Source organism: Gambusia affinis, linkage group LG17 (assembly GCF_019740435.1).
Source record: "Gambusia affinis linkage group LG17, SWU_Gaff_1.0, whole genome shotgun sequence".
Lineage (NCBI taxonomy): Eukaryota > Metazoa > Chordata > Actinopteri > Cyprinodontiformes > Poeciliidae > Gambusia > Gambusia affinis.
This window is the reverse complement of record NC_057884.1, coordinates 14,572,827-14,595,472: the sequence shown is the minus strand read 5'-3', so window position 1 is coordinate 14,595,472 and position 22,646 is coordinate 14,572,827. Positions and strand designations below refer to the sequence as shown.

The 22,646-nt window shown below is 37.1% G+C and overlaps 2 protein-coding genes across 2 annotated transcripts in view; both read left to right on the top strand.

Annotated features, from left to right (window-relative positions):
* kcnn2 (potassium calcium-activated channel subfamily N member 2) overlaps nucleotides 1-14,218 on the top strand; it is a 34,374-nt gene extending 20,156 nt beyond the window's left edge. Inside the window, exons 6-10 of the mRNA XM_044144156.1 lie at nucleotides 1,298-1,408; nucleotides 1,513-1,640; nucleotides 4,050-4,058; nucleotides 8,611-8,680; nucleotides 12,525-14,218. Of these exons, the coding sequence (XP_044000091.1) occupies nucleotides 1,298-1,408; nucleotides 1,513-1,640; nucleotides 4,050-4,058; nucleotides 8,611-8,680; nucleotides 12,525-12,800 (594 nt within the window). The 3' untranslated portion in view covers nucleotides 12,801-14,218. The remainder of the gene's footprint in view (nucleotides 1-1,297; nucleotides 1,409-1,512; nucleotides 1,641-4,049; nucleotides 4,059-8,610; nucleotides 8,681-12,524) is intronic.
* Nucleotides 14,219-15,919: 1,701 nt separating this feature from the next.
* On the top strand, nucleotides 15,920-22,036 carry drg1 (developmentally regulated GTP binding protein 1). Its single transcript, XM_044144155.1, has 9 exons — nucleotides 15,920-16,152; nucleotides 17,292-17,415; nucleotides 17,543-17,718; nucleotides 17,814-17,883; nucleotides 18,315-18,484; nucleotides 19,096-19,226; nucleotides 20,021-20,188; nucleotides 20,288-20,410; nucleotides 21,708-22,036. The coding sequence occupies exons 1-9, from the start codon at nucleotides 16,114-16,116 to the stop codon at nucleotides 21,805-21,807; spliced, it is 1,101 nt and encodes a 366-aa protein (XP_044000090.1). The 5' UTR covers nucleotides 15,920-16,113; the 3' UTR covers nucleotides 21,808-22,036.
* Nucleotides 22,037-22,646: the final 610 nt, after the last annotated feature.

Below are 22,646 nucleotides of genomic sequence, written 5' to 3'. Positions count from 1 at the left end.
AGTGTACAATGGAAGGTCGTGACCTTTATGGTATTTTTTTTTTTTTGCTGTTTGCTTATTGTTGTTGTTTAAAATGTCAAATTTGCTAACAACTTAAATATACTTAATTTTTTATCTGGGAGGAAAATAACTGAGATTCAGAAATCCTTATTTAGTTCAGTTCAGTTTATTACAGTTGGTCAATTGAAATGAACAAATATAATCTCAAGGCATTTTACAAGATAAACAGGTTCATTCATACATTCATTGACATATAAATCCAGTTTGATCTATGCTCAGTGTGAATCCAATTCATTGCAATAATAGCCATTCAGATAATCACACTACAAAAACACTAAATCTGACTAAGTATTTTTTGTCTAGATTTTAGTGCAAAATATCTTAGTAAATGTGAAAGAAGACAAAACTGACTTACAAATCTTTTCTGCAATATGTAGATATTTGTTTTAAGTAAATAATTCTTTAATATTGCCAAAAAAAAATATTTGTTTCACTGGCAGATTGTTTCACTTATAATAACCTGCCACGTTGTTTAAATCATAGCGATGTTATAAGACATTAAGGGAAAAGCAAGACGTTTTTCACATGGAAGTAGTACTTTTTCACCAATATTAAGGAATTATTGACTTTAAAAAAATGGCTCTTGCTGAAAAGTTGCTTGTATGTTTGCTTTATTTCAAGTGCACTAGAAACAAAACCAGAAATACTGAATTTTGTTGGGGGGTTTTTGTTTTGTTTTGTTTTGTGCAGTGTACTTAAAAAAAGAAAAAAAAAACAGAAAACCAGAGAGAGAATAAAGTATCAATTGCAAATGATGGGAAGGTGGTGAAGAGCAGTGATCGATTTGTCCTCCAGCAGCCTAAGCCTATAGCAGCGTGATTATCAAGATAGCTCAGTAAACCCTCTGCCTTTATTAGCTTTATCAGAAAGTAACACTTAAAGCTTAGTCTGAAGATTGTAAGTGAGAGTGTGTCTTGTTTCATGCAGAAAAACTGGGAGGTAGTTCCCTCATGTCCCCAGAGAAATGGTGCAGAGTAACATTAACACAGCTTGAGAAAGCAGTCACAGAGGTTATCGCTGTAATTGTTTTAACAAAGGAATCAGGAATGATCAGAGGACCGATTGGAGCAAAAACGTGGAGATATTTATATTCATGAGGGCATAGAATGATCCTGGCTGTCAATCGTTCTGTCCCAGAATGTCTTTGCCATGACTTGTCATTGGGTCTCCAGATTTATTTTCCACAGTATGAGGGTAAAAAAATGGTAGTCCAGCATGTCTATTTGTGTCTTTCTAGGGTGCTGGCTGCACTGCCTTGGTGGTGGCTGTGGTGGCGAAGAAACTGGAATTAACCAAAGCTGAAAAACATGTTCATAACTTCATGATGGATACCCAGTTAACAAAAAGAGTATGTCAGCTTTCCACACAAATCTCAGATGTTTCTCCACTATGCTTGGTTTTATTTTTTTATTTATTAATTTAATTTATTTTATTTTTTTTTTGCATTTGCAGGTGAAAAACACAGCTGCGAATGTTCTCAGGGAGACGTGGCTCATCTACAAGAACACCAAACTTGTGAGGAAGATGGACCACGCAAGAGTCAGGAAGCATCAGAGAAAATTCCTTCAAGCCATTCACCAGTAGGTCCCGCGCTCCTAAACTCGCCTATTATGCAGCAGGATGTTCATTTAATTCACCAAAAAACCTGAAATCTGAATTGTTTGACACCTGTAGCAAAACATATATGTGCTCAAATCAAAGCAGAATGTTATGGTTCACAAGTAGCATGCTCGAAAAGTGTAAACGTGATCATGCATTGCAGTTTAACCCAGCTGTTATATTTCATTAGTATGAATGCTTATTATGAAAGAAGCACAACGAGTAAAAGTGTGCGTACCTTAGAATATTGTTGTGTGTCAGGCGTGTGATATCGATTCGTTTCTAGCTGGCATTGTGCTGTCCCATTGACTCTCGTGCGTCTCTTTCTCGGTGAGTCAGATGTCAGGCTGACCTCAGGGCTGACACATCAGTGTTTCTGCTTCTCCGGTGGCCGCTCAGGCGCCTACCTGTCAGCTAGTCCTTTAGTGGGTCCCCAAGGACTTCCAACTTACTCCAAAACAGTATTGATTTTAGCCTCACCTCGCTGTTGTTTTTCCTCACGCTACAGTGCTCACCGACACTTCTGCTCCGTGTCTTTTATCTGTGGCCACTGGAAATCGGCGCAGAGCTTTATCAAGAGAAATAACTACAGTGATTTTGTTAGTATGTGGCTTAATGTTTTAAAAAAAAAAGTCTGCTGTGTGTGCATTTGGTTTCTTTCTGTGGTTTTACTCATGTTTATGGGTCTCTGTAGGATCTTGTGTGCAAGTTTAATTTGCTCATGAATTTTTTTTAACATGCATTTGTGTTTTGAAAACATTTGGCTTGTTTATTATAGGACAGGGGGAATAAAGCAATGCTCAGTTTTACTGCTGCTTTTCCTCCTGCTGCAACCTGCACCCAGATCAGCTGTTTATTTCTTATTCTCCAGCGGTGGTGTTATTTTATTCAGCCAATTTGCAGCGGTGATGACAGTGTCTCATGTCCACCTCCTGTTCTCCAGGGTTAGGGTTAGACAGTCCTGAAATGGGAATTGCCCAGAGCTGCAGCTTAATCTATAATAAACAACACACAGTAGGGAAAAGTCACATCCAGCATTCAGTTCTGCGTTTAAAAACAAATACTCAGCATGTTGCTGGTGTCATCCAGGCACACCTTTGTCTTATAAAGATTTTTTTTTCCTTTTGTGGTTTTGATTTAGAGGGTTCAAAAGATTGAATTGGGATTTGAAGCCTGCATGCTTTGTATCAGATACAAAGACTTAACTGATGTAAATATAGAAAAGAATACTTCAGACATGTAAGACTTTCAGACAAATCGCATCACCTGTCATTGCATTTTTTTCTACAGTTTTCAATACTGAAAGCAAATAATATGAGCTGTGAGCTGCCATAGATGCTTTTGACACCGCCTTTGTCTCGAATTGATTGAGGAATGTTTCTAGGACCGCAAATGAAATCAGGAAGGTTGATTTTATTTACTCTACTGCAAAAGTAACAGGATTAGTACTGTAGGGGAAAATGAGATTAGATATAAAGTATGAGCACAGATGCAGCAACCAGAAAACAGTCTAAACATTAAAAAAAGATTATGTGTTTTCAGAATGATTTGCAGCTAAGATGAGACGTTTAGATCTGCTCATTATTGATATGAATGTCATATAAATTTCTGGTTTCTATTTAATATGTCCTTTTCTGACATTTCTAAAAGATTATTCAGATGAATGCGCTTGCATTCATCTGGAATATTATCTAATTCAAATGGGGTTAAAGATACATCCTGGCTAAAATACATGCAAACACCCACATTAATATTTGGAGCAGCAACCTGCCATGGACCTACTGTTTAAGGATGATCCTCACGTGCTATTCCAGAAGTTTAATGATTATCTGTTTTATCAAATCCAAAAAACAGTTTTAATGTTAGGGATCATTTGCTAATTGGACCTCCTATTTTGGACTTGGTTTCATTTATCATCTCTTAGTTTGAGGAGACATTCAACTCAAATCAACTCAGTTAGTTCTGAGCAGAGTCGCTGGGTCCAACTCTTAAGCATGCATGGTGGTAGGAGCATCATGCTAAGGTGGCTATTTATGAACCGTTCTTGATAGGAAAAATACCCAATTTACATAACCTTGCAGATTAAAAGCATAATTAAGCAAATAGTACATTTCTAAGCACTAAATACATTTGACTTTGAGAAAGAACTGTTCAAATACCTCATCAAAAGCTCAAAATTTATATGATGTTAATGTCGATAATGAGCAGATCTGTAAATCCGGACACATTGCAGCTCATAGGCGAGGTGACATCGTAAGAGTTGATCACTCCAACCTGTACTAGCAAGGGGTTTTTTTCACCTGAATATGTTTATCTGATGTTGTAAAAATTCATCTGTCTACTTCATGTTTCCTTTTTTTTTTCCCGTTTGTGTCGACACAATGCAATAGAGCTCGAAAGTAAGTCTTCGCCTCTGATGTAGATAGAGACCTGTTGTGTGCATGCCAACGAGAGCTTGTCCTTGAACCTAATGATGCTACTAAAAAATGGCACTCCCTCATTTGATAAGTGAAATTCATGCCTTTTGCATCACATGAAGATGTCAGCGTTATTTAAGGTGCTGCACAGGACTTTAATGTAAAAAAAAAAGGAAAATAGAATTGAAAACACAAAGAAGTACAACTTTTTAACATGCCTACTGCATATTTTGAACACATCCACAGATCCATGTCATGTGAATTTCAATTATCAGTGATGGAGGGTGTTTTTCTTTCCATTTCTGCATGGATGTGATGACGTCTGACCTTTAATCAGAAAGCTACTGATTAAACTCCGATCAACTGTGCTTTCACATACCGAAGGATGACAGCTAGCGCTCCCCATCAAGGCAGACCTGCTGATTTATAATTTATGAAATCCCTAGAAGACTTGTTACATGCAGCGGAGCCGTCGTGCTCATATAGAGCAGGGCTTGGGTGAGGGGGGGTCATCTTTCGGCGAGTGGAACCATTATTACGCCTGTTACAGCATTTGCAGCCGCATTTTCCTCCATTTCTCTGTTTGACGACTCAGTAGCATACACCCAAGCTGTTAACCAGCGCAGTAACAAGGACATCCATCAGTCATACAAGGGTAATTAGGAGCGTTTGCAGCAGGGAGTGTCTAAATACTGCCGAGGGTGTTTGGATCAAACATGGTCAGTATACAAACAAATGTCTTACACCAGGTTTTAGGCCATCACGGCTGAGAATTGAAGTGTCCCCATGCAACCCCAAAGTCCCCCTCCGAGGGATTACCATTCATTTTCATCCTCAAGGTTGAAGTGGGAATCATAGCAGGAAGCAAAATAGTGCTTGTTACTTCAGAGATCATTGAACTGAAGACGCAGAGAGCGACCTGTGAGGAAGGTCAAACTCCGTGCAATCCCATTTGCTCTGAAGAGACTCAACAGTGACCGCCAGCGTGACGCTGTCAAACAGAAAGCAGGCTACCGCTAATGACTGAGTAACTGGTTCATACCGCCACAATCTTTAGAAACTAGACATTATTTTCAAAATTTCAGATTTAAACTTTTCTAGGAGGATTTTTACAGCACTGCATAGTCAATGTTTGTTTTTGTTTTTTTGTATATTTTACTTTTAAGGAGTGAAGTGTTCATGGAATCTCTTCAGGCTTTCTGTGCTTTTTCTCTGGAGTTGCACTTTGTATCTGACCATTTTCTGAGAAATGTTTTACTTTTAAAGTTAGTTAAATTCCTGAATAATACAAATCTTCTTAAACTGAAGAGATAAACCAGTTTACACAGAAAACTTAGCAAAGAAATATGTATTTTAAAAGGGATCTTTATAGGATGCAATCCTCATTTTTTGGCTGATCTTCAATCACTGGTAAAGCTTTGATCTGCCGATAGTTATTCTTTTTTAAAAACTACATAAAGATACAAGAACAAAGTATTTTTTCTAACCACCAGGCAGAAAGTTGTCGCAGAACAAAGAAATGCATTATTTATAAATTCAAAATGATTACTTAGTTTATGTTTTAGCCATCTTCAGCTGCTTATTTTAGCAACTAGCAACATTTTGCCATTATTTGCTTTCGACAGACAATGGACCAAACGTGTGAAAAAGCATCAAAACTCCAAAAGGAAGAGAAAACCTGGAAAACTGTTAATCAAGACATTTTTAAGGAATAGCTGGTTACTTGGAAGCAAAACAGGAAATGAAATATAATCTATAGTTCTTGTACAGTACTGTGCATCTTTTCATCAAATAGCTTTGTTAAATGTGCCAGATAATATTTTTAATTATATTACAGTCCAATCTAGATATAAGTTTTTAATCTACACAAGTGAAAAAAGTGTATTTATTCAGTCATGTGGTCAAATGTCTTACCTCAGAAGTGGCGGTCATGACAGAGAAAGAGACACAGGGCAGCAGCACTAACTGAGATTGCCTTGAAAGATTTACTGTGGCGTTGAAAAGCTTAGCGTAGCCGTTTTCCCCTGATGAATAGCAAGCAGATTTAGAGTGCTCATTTAAAAGGAGAACGCCCTGAGAGGACTGATTGACCGAGGTGGGGAAAAAAGAATGAATTTAACTTCAATTCATTCATTCTGACCTTGAGCTGCTTTTTTCTCAAAGCTCTCCAACTACTGTGAAATCTTTATTCCAATTTAACACAAAAAACATTATATCTCTTAAAACCTCACTGAAACCCCTTTCTTTGTTTGTTTTGTTATTTTTTATATATATAAATAAAGCGGAAGGAGGAATCCGTCTGGACTCAGTTGGGAGGATATTAACTGGCTGTTGCAGGTTTTTTGTTGGCTCCTGTGGCGCCCTCTGCTGGCCAAACGTATTATTTTTGATCTACATCTGTCAATCACCAGACATTAAAATTGACCTGCCCTGCAAAACGATAGATAGATTCTTTTTTTCCCACGTATTTCTTGATACTGGTTCACATTTGCGTTTCAAATTATTATTTAAATTAGAATAATTTGAGCTTTGCGCAATGCAAGCAAAGCTGTGGGTTTTGAGAGATTTCTAAATCAATATTCCAAACATTAGATCTCAGAAGCAATATATGTCTTTGCCTATTATGATTCAGATGAAAAAGATTAATTAATATCTTGCATCCATGTTTGGTTGACACACTGCAGGAGAAAGTTGCGACTTTTGGTCCCCATGAGAATGAAAGTGAAAAGAGACTTCAGTGGCCTAATTAAACAGGCAGTGTGATTCCTCAGGCGATATGTCTGCAGTGAATACATTAACTTTTATCACTTTTGTACATCTTTTTTTTTCTGTGGTAAAAAAAATAGCTTAGGTTGCAGTTTATGTTTCACCAGGTAAATAGCACAAAGAATTAAGCTTTTAATAGTAAAATTACAATGTTTTTGAGGTTTTCTTAGTTAATGTTGAAAATTCTGTAAAAAGAACAATGACACACAAGGGTTTTATATAAACTGTAGTAAAATAACAAGCATTAAAGTGTTTTTAAAAAGTACTTATATCTCTTGAAGCTTGTTATATTTGGTCACATTACAGCACAAACGTCAATGTATTTTCATGGAATTTGATGTGAGACATAAACAAATTGGTTCATAATCGTAAACCAAAAGGAAAAATGTTTTTGTTATTATTATTATTATTATTATTATTATTATTAGTAGTAGTAGTAGTAGTAGTAGTAGTAGTAGTAGTAGTAGTAGTAGTAGTAGTAGTAGTATTATTATTAGTATTATTATTATTATTATTATTGTCACTAATACAAATGTGAGATGTGCATTTGTATTCATCCAATTTTACCTTGATGCCCCAGATTAAAATCCAGTGCAACCAACCACTTTCATAAGTCGCTTAGCAAATTAGCAAATAGGCCCTGCCTGTATTTAATTTGTGATGATTTTGTTAGAGGAAATTATTAGCATTAATCACTAGTGGTTTAAAACAAGACAGGGATATAAAACAATATTCGAAGGCTTTAACATATTATATATTCGAAGGCTTTAACATATTATGAAATATTGTTGAGTGGATCATCTGACAACGTGGAAGATACATTGCAAACCTACCAAAAAATAGAGCCAGGAGGCTCAGGGTAACTCTGGAAGCACTGCAGAAATTCACTGCTCAGGTGGAAGAATCTCTAGACTGGACAAACTATGCACATACCTGTACATTTCTCAAATATGTCCTTTTCTGGAGGAGTGATAAAACCAAAGTCATTATTTAAGGCAGCCATAAACAGGCTGGCTTAGTTTTACACGAGTTATATAGGGGACACAATAAATAAAGAAGGAATCTGTCGAAAAAGGATTTCTAGATAAGACCAAATTTTACTATTTGGACTTATAATTAAAAGGTTTGGCCTGAAAATGAAGGAAAGTATTAAACAAAGTGTTAAATCACGAGATGTGATCAAATTTGAAGATTGTGTTGTTGTTTTTTTCTAGCACTTCCCAATTATTCACCACTTTGTGTTGGTTAATCCCATAACATCCCATTACAATACACCAAAGTTTCCTACTGTAATGTGCAAGAATGAGTAACAATTCAAAGGGTATGACTACATACAGAGACAGTCTTCTGTTTCCATCCATAAGCATGGATGCCGTTGACTTACTGAGAAAGAAACATAAAGAGACAACAGAAGACCTTCCCCGTGTTTTTAACAATACCACATCAGAACATGAGTGTTTGTACACAACATAGACACTTTGAGATCCCTTCCTTCCCTTTGTGTGAAAATTGGTGGAGGATGCAGAGCTGATCTCGCTCTCCCCCCTCTGTGGCCTCCTTCCCACTTGCATGCAGTTCAGCCAAACAGATTGCCCTTCCCTGCCCTCCTTCCCTCCCTCCCCCTCTCTCTTCAATCCCTCCATTCTCTACACATGTCCTGTGCATGTCCCAGGAGTGCTCTCCATGTGTATGCCCTTGTGTGTGCACAACCTAAAAAATAATTTCTGACAGCGTTGATTTACCGGGTTCTGAATGGTCTTGTGTTCAGATTGAGAAGTGTTAAAATGGAGCAACGCAAGCTGAATGACCAAGCAAACTCACTAGTGGACCTTGCTAAGGTAAGATAGACTGTTCCACTGTAAATACGATTCGCTTAACTCCTGTGAGTGGGCTTAATGCATGCTATTTCACTCACTAAGTTGGTGTTCTGGTGTAGACAAAGTCTACAGGTGTCAAATAAACAGACAGGCTTTACATCTATGTGCTGTTGTGTGGTCCACTCACCTGAAAGTGTCTGGGTATGAAATAATAGCCTCTCTTTATTTAACAGTTTAAGGTATTTATCCCAAGATATGCCCTCCAATAAATACTTTTTTTTTTTTTTATGCAGTGTAATTTTTCATTTTGTTCGCCTTTAGAGTCACTAACTACAAGTGGACAACCCTCTGGGAGAGCGCAGGCAGGGTGCCAGCCTGACGCAGCAAAAACACTAACCTGGGAAGGGAGACACGCTGTGATCTGATGATTCAGCCTGAAATAAAGGCAGAGGAGGGGGAAAGGAGACCCCTCTGACATTCAAAAACACAACACAGTCTAGCTGGACGTAATCCAGCATGTCACTGAAAGTACTAGCTGACATCGCCCGATCATGTATTGCTGTAAAACACCAGTCAGACTCGGAACATGTCATGGGGAGAAACTGGCTTTTACGACCGTTTCGGTTCATTTTGGTTCGAGCTGTTGTCATGAGAAGCTACAACCACGAGAGGGCAGTAAAACGTCTTTTTTTTTCTTTTTTTTTTTTTGAAGATTTGCTGTAGAAAAATGGAGCTCAACATATGCAGCTGTCGAAGATGAATTGCCACTGCAGTGCTCTCTGAAAATCATCAGATCACGGTGGATCTCTTTAATTCATTATCTCCTGCACAGCCTGTTATTTGTGTGCTCAGTCTCTGATTGCCTCCTTTTCCTCCTGCTTTCATGAAGTCAGCTGGTGGTTTGTTTCATACATAAAGTGAATCTTTTCTTGCTCTTTTAATGAAATTGACTCCTGCACAAATTGCTGGGCCAGGTCGTTTGCCATTAAAGTTTAATTCCTTCTCACTCACAATTAGGTTTTCACCTAAAGAGCTGCATCTAGTAACAAACACAGTGTTCTCAAAATTGAACATTGGTTTATTTTGTTATATTACTCTCGCAAATGTTGATTTTTTTTTTTACAGGATTTTATGCTATTGATAAGCAAAACATGGCACATAACTGTGAGGTGGAAGGAAAGTGATTAATGGTTTTTGGACAAATAAAAAATCTGAAAAGTGTGGTGTGCATTTGTAATATATTGTATTCAGGAGGGCTACATATAGATGCATGCCATTCATTTCAAATTTTATTTGTACAAACATTTTTGGTAAAATCTTTTTTAAATATCATAATCTTCTATTTATACTTCACAATTATGTGCTACATCATGTTGATCTGAGGGAAGTACGTTTAAGTTTGTGAAAAAAATCTGAAAAAGTCCAAGGCATTTTGAACACTTTTGCAGAGCAGTATTTTTGTGATTCACTCAGAAATCTTTGCATGTTGAGTATATATGGATACATGAATACAAAATAACAAAGTAAAACTGTTGTTACCGACATATTTAGCACTGCCAATGTTTCTTCAGTCAACACTGCAACAGATAAGCAACCTTTTCCATCATTCCTGCCTTAAATCAGAATAGGACGAGGTAAGTGATGGATGACATTGCCTCTGGCCTGCCAAGGATTATTAGTCTTACACTAAATAATCCCTCAGAAACCATCCTCTGACAGTTTCACCCCAGAGGCATGTTTGAAATGTGACAAGAGTTTCTACATCTGCAGTTGAGGAATATAGAAAGCTAAGAACTCAGGAGGAACAGACTGCAAAAAGAGCAGAAAGCGACCTCAGCTGGCACATTTCCTGTCTCCTCCAGGCCAACAATTATTATTGTTTGTTCTGCACTGAAATATGATTTCTTGCAAACTTTGTACAAAACTGATCCCCCATGAGTTCAGCGATGTTGTGGACACCAGCTTTAAGCAGCATTATTAAAGTATTGTTTGTTTGTCTTAAATTGCTCTTTTATTATTTCTCCTCAGATTTCAGCAGAACAATAATTCAAATATTCTCACAACTGTTTTGCATCATGAGAACTATTTGAAACATAAATAGAAATCTGTGGATTTTACCAGAAAAATTGAAATAGTTTAGTATTGGGTCCTTATTCGGGTTGCTTATGCCAAACAAGTTTCTTTCCAAGTTTGAGAAGACGCTAATGTAATTATATGACAGATCAAATTTTGCACATTGGCAGTAAAATCTCTTATGTTTCAAATACACATGAGATGTAGGTAGGTGAAGAGCAAAACATCTGCTCCAGGAAAAGTTCCAGGGAATCCAGATGTTCAAACAAAAATCCAGAGAGGACAATTAGATTAACTATACACTGGTAAATTTACAAAAACAAAAGTATTCAAAATAATAAATATGTGCAAAAGCAATAGTTCAATGACAAAGAACTATTATCAGGCATGTTGCATCTTTTGGGTTGTGTTTTAAATCCGAGCTCCCATTTATTTCTCCTGGTTCCAATTGCAGAGGGGGCTAACGTCAGCTTCTTTGAAAGAAGGTTAAAAGTGGTTACAGCGAGACTTTGGTACTTTAAGCTGTGGATGACTTTGCATTAATCATAGTGTGGACACACTGTAATTAACAGAAGCATCACTTATAGTTTTATTTCTGAAATCCTGTCTTTTTATTATAATATTTTTTTTTTCCCTGTGTCGCATAGTTGGCAAAGCTCCTCAGGAATCTTTAGGATCAATTTACATTAAAAGCATTGGCATAACTTTGCAAACCAGATATCCAGAGAAGATTGGAAAATGTTCCTTGGACTTTTATACCTCCCCCTTGAGGTCCACTGCTTTTACTGCAGTTCCTATTTTAACCATTGGATGTCTTCGCATGTCAAATTTTCCTTTATTTAATTAGAAACAAAAGAAGAAACTATCAAGGGAGCACAATCCAAGTAGAACAGACAGTATCGAGGTTCAAAATTAAAATAAAGTAACAAATCTCAAATCTTACCCCATTTGAGATCTGTTTCTTGTTTCATTTGACAGTAATGACGTTTAGCATTTAAATCCATCCATCCATCCATTTTCTTGCACCCTTCTTCCCTAATGGGGTCGGGAGGGTTGCTGGTTCCTCTCCAGCTGCGTTCCGGGCGAGAGGCGGGGTACACCCTGGACAGGTCGCCAGTCTGTCGCAGGGCAACACAAAGACATACAAGACAAACAACCATGCGCACACACACTCACACCTAGGGAGAATTTAGAGAGACCAATTAACCTAACAGTCATGTTTTTGGACTGTGGGAGGAAGCCAGAGAACCCGGAGAGAACCCACGCATGCACAGGGAGAACATGCAAACTCCATGCAGAAAGACCCCGGGCCGGGAATCGATCCCAGGACCTTCTTGCTGCAAGGCAACAGCTCTACCAACTGCGCCACTGTGCAGCCCGCATTTAAATCTACAATTTGAATTACAAATCCACATTTTGAAGACATAACCTTGAAATCTCATTTTTAAAATGTGGAGAAGCTGAAGTGCTACTTTGTGTGTTAAATAGATTACATTATTTTAACTAGGGTACATGAATGGATTTTAATTTCTGCTTTGTTTTTTAGGTATTTTCTAATGTACAGTCTGCAAATTGGAATTAAATGCATTAATAAAGTATATGTTTTAATTATTGGTAACCTTTTCTTTCCTCTTTTCTTACTGAATCAACATTAACTACATATTTAAATGGATGTCAAAGAAGTGTTTTATCTATATATTGATGAATGTTACAACCTGCACACTTTAGCAGTGAAGAATGAAGAAGTTGAAAGACTCATTGCATCAAGTGTGTTTCCTCTCTGCCGTTGCAGACGCAGAACATCATGTATGACATGGTGTCCGACTTGAACGAGAGAGGGGAGGACATGGAGAAGAGGATTGCTTTGCTGGAAACAAAGCTGGAAACCCTACTGACTAACTTGCAAGCTCTTCCTGGACTCATCAGCCAGGTCATCAACCAGCAGCACAGGGACTTCCTGGAAGTGCAGCTCCAGCCTTATGACAAACACAGCCCTGAGCGCTCACAGTCGGTGTCACGGAGGAGGTCATCCTCTACGGCGCCGCCGACCTCCTCGGAGAGCAGCTAGAGTCCAAACGGGGAATGCCTCTGCTCAAGACTTTTGCCATCATATGGCCAACTTGCATTTACTGTAAAGCCTTATGGTTTCAATAAGTATTATCCAAATTCTGATGACAGAATCCGACTTCCTGGGGACAATGCATTTTAGCGGATAACTTCATGCTGTTCTAATTTTTATTACCTCAAAAGATGATGTTATCCTTGCTCTGGTGATAGACCACCCTTCCCTCAGTAATAAAAGGCCTCCCCAGGCTCTGACAGGAACTCTACTCCGTCTCTATGCAGAGGTGTCAAGGTTACCAGGCGTGAAACTATTGCACTAAAGTAGTGCTTCTCATGGACTTTGCACTTTTGCTGGCTTGACTCAGTTGCAAACTGAGAAACTGCTGAGAAACCAGACAGAGAACATGTCAGCGATATGACGGAAATAGTGACTAGACGGCAGGTAAATAGCACTCCAACACACAGTCGCTCAGAGATAAGGTAAAAAGCTTGAAATGAGGAAACAAACACATATGTTTTAGGTTAGAAAACAGCATCAACTATAGTGGTTTTTTGGGGGGTTTTTTGTTGTTTTTTTTGCAGAGTGCCCCCTGTAGAATGACTATTTTTAAGGGGGGGAGATGTTGCACATAGTTTAATTCTCAACTCAATTGAATGCATCGAAAATCTGTACTTGCACTTAATTCTTAATGAATGCACTTCAATGCTGGCTGACATATGATCTAAAGATCTATACCCATTTTTAAAAAAGTCGTATGGGCATGGGTTTATTGTTGTCAGTTCTCAATTTGTAGTGTTGTCTAATCCAACAAACCCACATTTAGTTTCTTTTGTTTGTTGTTTTTTTATTGTTATTATTTTTGGTTCTTGATAAAAATGCATTTACTTAGACTTATAGAGGTCTAATGAAATGCACAGAATGATCATAAATGAAGTAATTCCACCCATGTCTTGCTGTGTCTTAACTCCTGTCCTTTCCTGTGTTATCTATGTTCTATGTCTTCCAAGCTGGGCAACAAAATTTGCCGAACAACAACTGTAAACCCTATCTACCTTTTAAAGCTGAAGAAATACATATTTTTATATATTTTCATGAGGACAAGCACACCTCTTCCAATAAATAAACGGCAGGAAAAAAAGGTGAAGCGTCAGAAACGGCATATGGTGGGAAAAATCTGGAAATGGAGAAGATTTGTCTGAGTTTTTCAAAAGGATAGAAAAATTTATTAATTAGGCATTACTTCAGCATAAGACCCCACTGATGTAATCTTTTCAAGAATGAAGAAGATAAACTGATCACTCGTAAAATCAGCAGCTCGGCCAGCACTCAAACATAAACAACCGGATGTGCAGTCCACAAACATTAACAACGTAGAAACCAATGAGAGATTCTGTTGTATGCAACCTAAACGATAAAGCAAATAAAAAAATACCCAATTAGATGAGTCTGAGTTCTTCTTTGTTTTTCCTTGTGTGACATGTCGGACGATTTAAAAAGATGGTGTCTATGTTCAGATGTTTACAGTGCAATGAAAATGTATTTGTTCCCTGACAAATTTGCTCAATTTCTGACACATTCTATTATGTGGACAAAACTAAACTTGCATCCAACATGCAAATATTTTTTTCTTGTAGAATAAAGAAATCAATTAAATACAGAAGTAGGAAAGATATCTGGAAGCAGGAAAATGTTTTCCCTCATCCAAAGAGTTTTAGGAACAGGATTCAAAGCACACCTGTAAGTCACCTTGAATGGACACAAAATAAAGATTTTTGAGAAACCCAGTCAAAGTCTAAACCTAAATCTGCATCAGATGCTGTGGCATGACCTTAAATAGGACATTTCTCCAGGTAAGCTTTCCAATGTGGCAGAATAAAAATATTTCTGCTCAGGAACAGTGAGCCAAACTTGTACAAAGATATACAAGACTTGTTGCCAGGCATCAAAAATTTAATTTTAATTTATGAACTGTACTTGCGTATAATTTTTATCAAGTCCAGAGAACTCCCAGGCACTTTATACACTACATTCAGTCATTCACACGCTGACAGCAGTAATCTACGTTGCAGCCACCCTGAGGAAGCCTGATCAGAAGTGAAGCGGCTACACAATCAGCACAATCAGGCCCTCTAACCACAACTAGCAACCACAACAACTGACACGGGTGGAGCAGGTATTCAAACCAGCAACCAGGGATCACATTGTTTGCATGTCTGAGGCGCTGTTATTCGAAGATCAGTTCAGCCTTGGACCAGTCTTATAGAAATAAGTTTTGATTTAAGATTTTTCTTGCATTGTACTAAAAAGTGCTGCAATGCAAAAGAATTGAAACATATTACAATAGAATAGAATAGAATAGACTTTATTGATCCCCAAGGGGAACTTGCTTATTTGTTGAAAGCTACTCCATCTTAGGTAATAAATACAAAGTTTGCAATATATATGTGCATATAAGAGTGATAAATTCAAAATGACCAGATATAAACAAATAAATAAATAACAAGCAATTACATGCAATATATTAATCAATAAATAACCTATAAATGAGCGCAGAAAATTGTTTAATCAGTTAGCACAGACTTGGGCATTGTAAAGCCTGATGGCAACAGGCAGAAATGACTTTCAGTGGCGCTCTGTGGCAAAATGAGTCTCTGGATGAAGGTGCTCCTGTATCCAGCCAGCACGTCATGGAATGGATGAGACTTGTATATTATTAGATATTCTATATATTGTATATAATATTGCAGCTAACATATGCCAGATCCATCTATAAAGAGATTTTATTGCACTGTGGTGCTTCTTGAATAAATAGCACCCTGAAGTAATTCTTTTCATAACTAGATAGATAGATAGATAGATAGATAGATAGATAGATAGATAGATAGATAGATAGATAGATAGATAGATAGATAGATAGATAGATAGATAGATAGATAGATAGATAGATAGATAGATAGATAGATAGATAGATAGATAGATAGATAGATAGATAGATAGATAGATAGATAGATAGATAGATAGATAGATAGATAGATAGATAGATAGATAGATAGATAGATAGATAGATAGATAGATAGATAGATAGATAGATAGATAGATAGTTATGACAAGACACTTGTGAAGCAGTGTCTTGTCAGCCAAACGCCGGGTAATGCGCTCCTTGCTCCTTTGACATCGCGAGATTTGCTGTGAATTCTCGTACACCGGCAGTTCTGTGGCGTGTGCTTGCTAAAACGGCTAAACGTTGCCAAATCATTTGTAAAATTTCTACAAACTATTTCAGTGACGTTAATTGCGAACTGGATACATAGTCATAATGAGTATACTCGCCAAGATAGCGGAGATAGAAAATGAGGTAAGATAAACATTACCAGATGGGAGTGTTTGAGTTGGTCACGTTTTAGCTAACAGTTAGCTGTTAGCAGTAGCTGAAATATTCTAATACCTGTAGTTTTTAGCCGCCCGGCTTTTTCACGGTTATCACTTTTACGTATAGATTTTTAGAATTGTATTTCCCTTACAGATATACTATGAATTGAACACTGCAGTACTACCAATATTGTCATTGTAACAACTCCCTGTTCAACTAGCAACCAAAATAAATGACATAATAATAAAAAATACATTAAATGCTACAGGTCTGATGTTGGAGAAACAGACTCTGCAGGCAGTATTTTTTTTATACATATGAACTATCTTTAGAGATAATGACTGCATTGGTCCAGAATTACGAAACAAAAAATGAATGACGATAAACTGTGTCAAATATGAACATAATATAATTCCTGACGAAATAATGTTTTCATGTAAACCTTTTATAGACTGTTTTTCAGTATTTATGTTTTTATTTATTGTTAGTGTTCGGTTTATTTTGTTAAAAATGTAATTATTTGATTCATGAGGTTACTGTATATGCTATTATTATCTAATACATGTGTTTTTAGCAGGACAATTTTGTTTAAGCGTAAGCTGCATGTTTTATATTCACAAAATATTAATATATTTATTTCTTGTTTGAGCTGTGATACAAATGTCTTGTCTTTAATCATCAAGAAGTTTGGTATTCTAAAAAAAAAGTCAAATTTGATCTCTGTTGTTTTAGGTCTGAAAAAAAGTTGCAAGTGTTGTAATGTTATTTTCTATCTGCTGAACCTGCTGTGGTCAACTAAATATACAGTAAACGCTATACATATTTGGTAGAAAAAGTTTACCCTGTTCTAACATATATATACATTTCCTGCTGTATTAGTTTTATGTTAAAAAATTGGAAATGTGTTTTCTACTGCTTAAAATTTTTTGTTTTTTCTTCGTTTTAGAAATAAAATACAAAAATGCACACAGAACTTTATATTTTCAGATGAAATCATTGTGAAATAGTGAATCAGATGTTCTGATAAAATACTCAGTGTTACTTTTTTGGTTCCAAGACATAATAAATGTCCTTTTGAGGATGATCGCTGTTCAAATACCAACTAGTGTCACCTCTTCCCGTAGATGGCCAGGACGCAGAAGAACAAGGCCACAGCTCACCACTTGGGTCTGCTCAAAGCACGTCTAGCAAAGCTGAGGAGGGAGCTGATCACACCAAAAGGAGGCAGTGGGGGTGCAACAGGGGAAGGTAATATCTCAATACTCTGGATTTAGCTCAAATACTGCTCTAATCTTTGTTTATTTCCTTCTGAGTAAAGTGACTCCTATAAAGCATAAAAATATCGTTAATATTTTGATGTTTCTCTGACTTTCAGGCTTTGACGTTGCAAAAACCGGTGATGCCAGAGTGGGTTTTGTTGGTTTCCCATCCGTAGGAAAGTCCACGCTGCTCAGTAACCTTGCGGGTGTGTACTCAGAAGTTGCAGCGTATGAGTTCACCACCCTTACAACAGTGCCTGGAGTCATTCGGTATAAAGGTGCCAAAATTCAGGTACCAAAATATACTCTTTCTTTACCATCTGGGAAAATATGCAGAAGCCTGGTTGAGTAAAAAAAAAATATCCCTTTTAAATGATTTCTTCTTAGCTTCTGGATCTACCTGGAATCATTGAGGGAGCCAAGGATGGCAAGGGCAGAGGCAGGCAGGTCATTGCAGGTACTGTTGGGATTATTGATATTTGTTGAAAACCTTAAAAACATCCGAATATTATTTTTGCAAATTGAGTTTCCCTAGGTTTGTGTTAATACATGCAAATTGTTAGAAATATTAGCAGGGTTCTTGTATGAAAATTTAACTGAAGATTTTCCAGGTCTGGATAAATATGAGAAAAGAAAGTATATTTTAAGACTTGATCTTTTGTTAGCTTGGTTTATTGATTCACGTTATATCTCTGTAACTGTGCTGCATTTAATAATAGTCATGAGGATGAACTCTAGCAAACACTGAACTGTTACATCTGTTTAACACTAGTAAAGAAATATAACTAACAACTGTTGTTTTTATATTTGTAATTGTATCCACCGAAGACATAAACTGTATTCCCTATAACACAAACTGTTCTTTTCCTCTCTCCCTTTCTCTCTCAGTGGCTCGAACTTGCAATCTAATCCTGATAGTGCTTGATGTGTTAAAGCCTCTTGTTCATAAGAAGCTAATAGAACATGAGCTGGAGGGCTTTGGCATCCGTCTTAACAAGCAACCGCCCAACATCGGTTTCAAGAAGAAGGACAAAGGAGGCATCAACTTTACTGCTACAGTACGTCTCTCACTGCACTGCAGGATTTTTTTACATAGAACTGACAATAGTTGCATTATTACATGTTCGTTTTTTTAAAAACGATTACAACAAAATCTACTTCAACTTGATATGTATTTCTGACTCACTAACAAATATAGTAACGGTAAGATAATGTCAAGTTTCCAGAACAGACCTAATTCTACACTGTAAATGTTGATGCTGAATGACAATATATTATACATGAAGGGAGTATTGTCATAAATGCTTAAAGATTGTCTGCATAAAACAGTTACTAAAATATGTAGTAAAACATTTAGCAGAGCAAAAACAAGGTTAAATAAACTTGATGAAAGAAAGTAATTTACCATATGAAATGGGTCACCAGAATAATAACTAGGAGTCAGAATATCATGCAATAATATATTTAACAGGAATCTTTTTTAAAAAAATTTGTACAAAACAATTTATAAAATTAGATTAGGTAATAAATACCATAATAAGTAGAAGTTTGGGGAAATTATTTTACCGGGTTTTTTTTTTCTTGCTTCTCCTGCTGACAAAAAGTATTCATCGGTGCAAATTTAAAATGTTTTTATTCTGCGTCTTTTCTTTTTCATCTGTGTCGTCAGTGTGCACAAAGTGAGCTAGATTCTGAAACCGTTAAGAGCATCCTGGCCGAGTATAAGATCCACAACGCCGACATCACCCTGCGCAGCGACGTCACGGCTGATGACCTCATCGATGTGGTGGAGGGAAATCGGTAAGCTGCTGAAGCGGGCTCTCCGTCGTTTGTCTCTCTGGGTGTGGCTTGTTGCTCTCTGAAATTAAATGTCCACCGTTATGTCTACAGCAGTGCAGCTGCAGCTAAACCTCTGTGTTAGAGCTTTGCTCTCTTTAAAAGCTGGTTTCCGAGAAAGGATTATGTGACAAATGTTGACTAAAACGCATGAAAATCAACAGAAATAACAGCAGTCAGTCTCAGTTATCTCATCTGCATAGCTGATTTTTTTGAGGGCCAGGGGGACTAAATGTGAGAGTTTCTAGGAAAAGAGGCTGCAATAATTAGAACACAATTATCACAGTGTTCCCAAACAAGACAGCTAATTTATAGAAAATGTCTGAAAATAAGTAAAACTAAACCTTTTTAGTGGACTGGTCAATATTCTAACTTCAAAAGCTGCAGTGGACCTGAAACATACGGTCATTAGTGTATGTAAAACTTAATGAACTAAAGCAATGCTGCAAATGAGAGTGGAATCACGTATCTGCACAGCAATGTAAGAGAACAATAAGTTGGTATTTTTAAAAGAGGAGCTGCATACTGCGCTTTTCCATTTCAGTTGGGCTTCATTAAATTAGCAGTGACATATGGCGATGTGTTGCATCTTGCAGGTTGCTACAAATGAATGTCACGTTAAACTCTGCATTCTGCCTCCCACTTAAGTCACGACTTGAGGCAGTTAGTAAAGACAGACGTTTTTTTTCCTCCTTTCACATTTGGTCAAATTTAATGTCAGAGGCAAGTACTTACTGACTCCAATCATTTCTCATCAGGGTCTACATCCCGTGCATATACGTGCTGAACAAAATCGACCAGATCTCCATCGAGGAGCTGGACATCATCTACAAGGTGCCCCACTGCGTCCCAATCTCTGCCCACCACCGCTGGAATTTTGATGACCTGCTGGAGAAGATGTGGGACTATCTGAAGCTTGTTCGCATGTAAGGGTGGACTGATTTATTCTGATTGAAGTGGGCAAAATGAAATATTTGCGTATTGATGAGTTAAAGTCTGATTGGGATAATGTGCTCACTTAACAGCTACACCAAACCCAAAGGCCAACTTCCTGATTACACATCTCCTGTTGTACTCCCTGACGGACGAACTTCGGTCGAGGATTTCTGCTTAAAGATTCACAAAAATCTCATCAAAGAATTAAAGTAGTAAGTACTTCACAGGTTACTCCAGATTTAACACTTAATTTAGTGTATTTTATAGATTTTATGGGATTTTTATGAAGATCACAAATTTCAGAAACAATGGATATGTCATAAGCTAAAAAGAAGTTATCACACTAAATGACTGAACACATCATGAGAGGCATTGCCTTCTATTTATTGCATATTATAGACTTGAGTACTGTGCTCTAATGAAATCCTAATGAGAAAATTTAAATAAAAGGAAAATGGAAACACCCAGGGATATGTATACTAATTGTACTTTAAAAAAAATATTTATGAATGGCAAATTTAATTTAAAAATATGTTTAGGTTTAGATTAACAGATATAGTTGCAATTAAACACAAAATTAAAACAGTAAATAATCTTAGTGTATATATAATTCAAAACATAAGCTTGAAGTGAAGTAAACAAACAGATCTTAAAATCTAGAACTGTAAATAAAAAAAATCTGTAAACATTGATGTGACAATTGCCTCTGTCTATTTAAGAGGAATTTTATCCTTCACAGTTTAGAGCGGTCATGTTAGTGCTGCCTGAGTCAGCCTGAGATCTGGCATCTGTACAATAGCACAGTTAGATTAATGATGGTCCTGCAGATGCATTTTACATGCAGAGCAGTTTCAAGATTTGCACATTATCAAAGGCAATAGCCGCGCTCTTCATCGAACTCTGCATGCTGCACTGCATTTGTACATGTTCTGTTCACTCTGCTCTATCATCAGGACTGTGCAGGTGTCTGTAAACTAAATAAAATTAAATTGTAAAACTCCTGCAGGACCCATCACCCACTTAGGGAGCTTTTGCTGCACTTAAAACGTGAGTTTTAGTCTTTGCTAAAACTCACGTTAATGTTCAGATTTGTACGTAATATTTTTTAGATAAAACTCAGATATGAGTATTTGGATTATCCCCAGGTCTGAGAAAAGGTTGTTTTTTTTCAGACCCTTCATTCCTAATTTAAATTGTAATAAATCTTGTTATTAACTGGTATTTTTCTGGACATTTCAGGATGTGTGAGTTTAGTTTTGTACCTTACATTATATTTTACCCGCATCTGCTAATGGGTGAGGCAGAGCCATCAATCACTCCCTGTGTTAGTGCTTTAGAGCATTAAATGTCCTCAAGGGAGATGATTGGTCAAACTGTGACACATGCAGTTAGAGGGATTTTCTGTCTTTACCTAAATGCTTTTTTGCCATGTTAGGCACTCTGTAGTAAATTGATCATTTTAGCCAAGAATAAATGGTTTTCTTTTTTTTTTTCTTCTTCTTCTTCCAGCGCGCTGGTGTGGGGCTCCTCTGTGAAACACAACCCCCAGAAAGTGGGGAAGGACCATGTTATGGAGGATGAAGATGTTATCCAGTTGGTGAAAAAGTGAACTGGGTTTTGAATCACCGCATGGCTCAGCAAATATCACCGGATGTCAATTAAAACACCTCTGTCATGTGGTCAAGTGGTTTGCTGTGTTGTTGTAATAGTGACATCAATGCGACACATTTGGAAGTACCCACAGTACCTAACACCATAAATAGTTCATATTGAATGTTGGTTAAAGCTTGCATTAACAACCTGAAGCTGTACAATAAAAATATAAATGTACAATTGAATTTGTCTCATTTCTTCTGCCACTGTTCATTTTGCACGTTTGCATGAGCTGCATATAATTTGAGACTAAAGCGTTTCTGCAGTGTGACGTTGAAGAACTCGTGTCACTGCGAACATTTCAGTCTGGTTGTACAGGACGTAAAAAAAAAAAAAAAAACCTTGTTTGAAAGCAAAAGTGATTTATGTGACATTGATGATGAAGCCAGTTATTCAGACTGCTGGGCCCATTCCTCCCCCGCCCACTCCTGTGGGGTATGGCCACTCAGGTTAATGAGTTCATTCGCTCAAATGTGTTCTGGGGGTCATCAGATGCAAGTTGTTTGCAAGTAAAAACTCCAGAGAGCAAAAATAAAGCTTTTATTATAAGCCATGGGCTCTGTGGTAGAGACTGCTGTTAGGATGCTGCATGCACCAGTGGAGGGTGGAGGAGCCATGTTGTTTCTGCAGATACAAGTCGGCGAATAAAGCCGATTGCTTTAGTGCGTGCAAAGGCAAGCAAATATCAGTTATCTTTCTTGTTTTCTATTTCAACAAATTCTACTTTGCTGTTTATAGAAAACCAACTTGTGATGAATTTATATATTCTAGCACTGAATTTAGTGTTTTTACCAT

What these genes read in the sequence shown, in the direction of transcription:
- drg1 (XM_044144155.1), top strand. Translation starts at nt 16,114, where the DNA reads ATGAGTATACTCGCCAAGATAGCGGAGATAGAAAATGAG. An exon ending in TAGCGGAGATAGAAAATGAG is followed by an intron (nt 16,153 to 17,291) that starts GTAAGATAAACA and finishes CTCTTCCCGTAG; the next exon opens with ATGGCCAGGACGCAGAAGAA. An exon ending in CTCATCAAAGAATTAAAGTA is followed by an intron (nt 20,411 to 21,707) that starts GTAAGTACTTCA and finishes TTCTTCTTCCAG; the next exon opens with CGCGCTGGTGTGGGGCTCCT.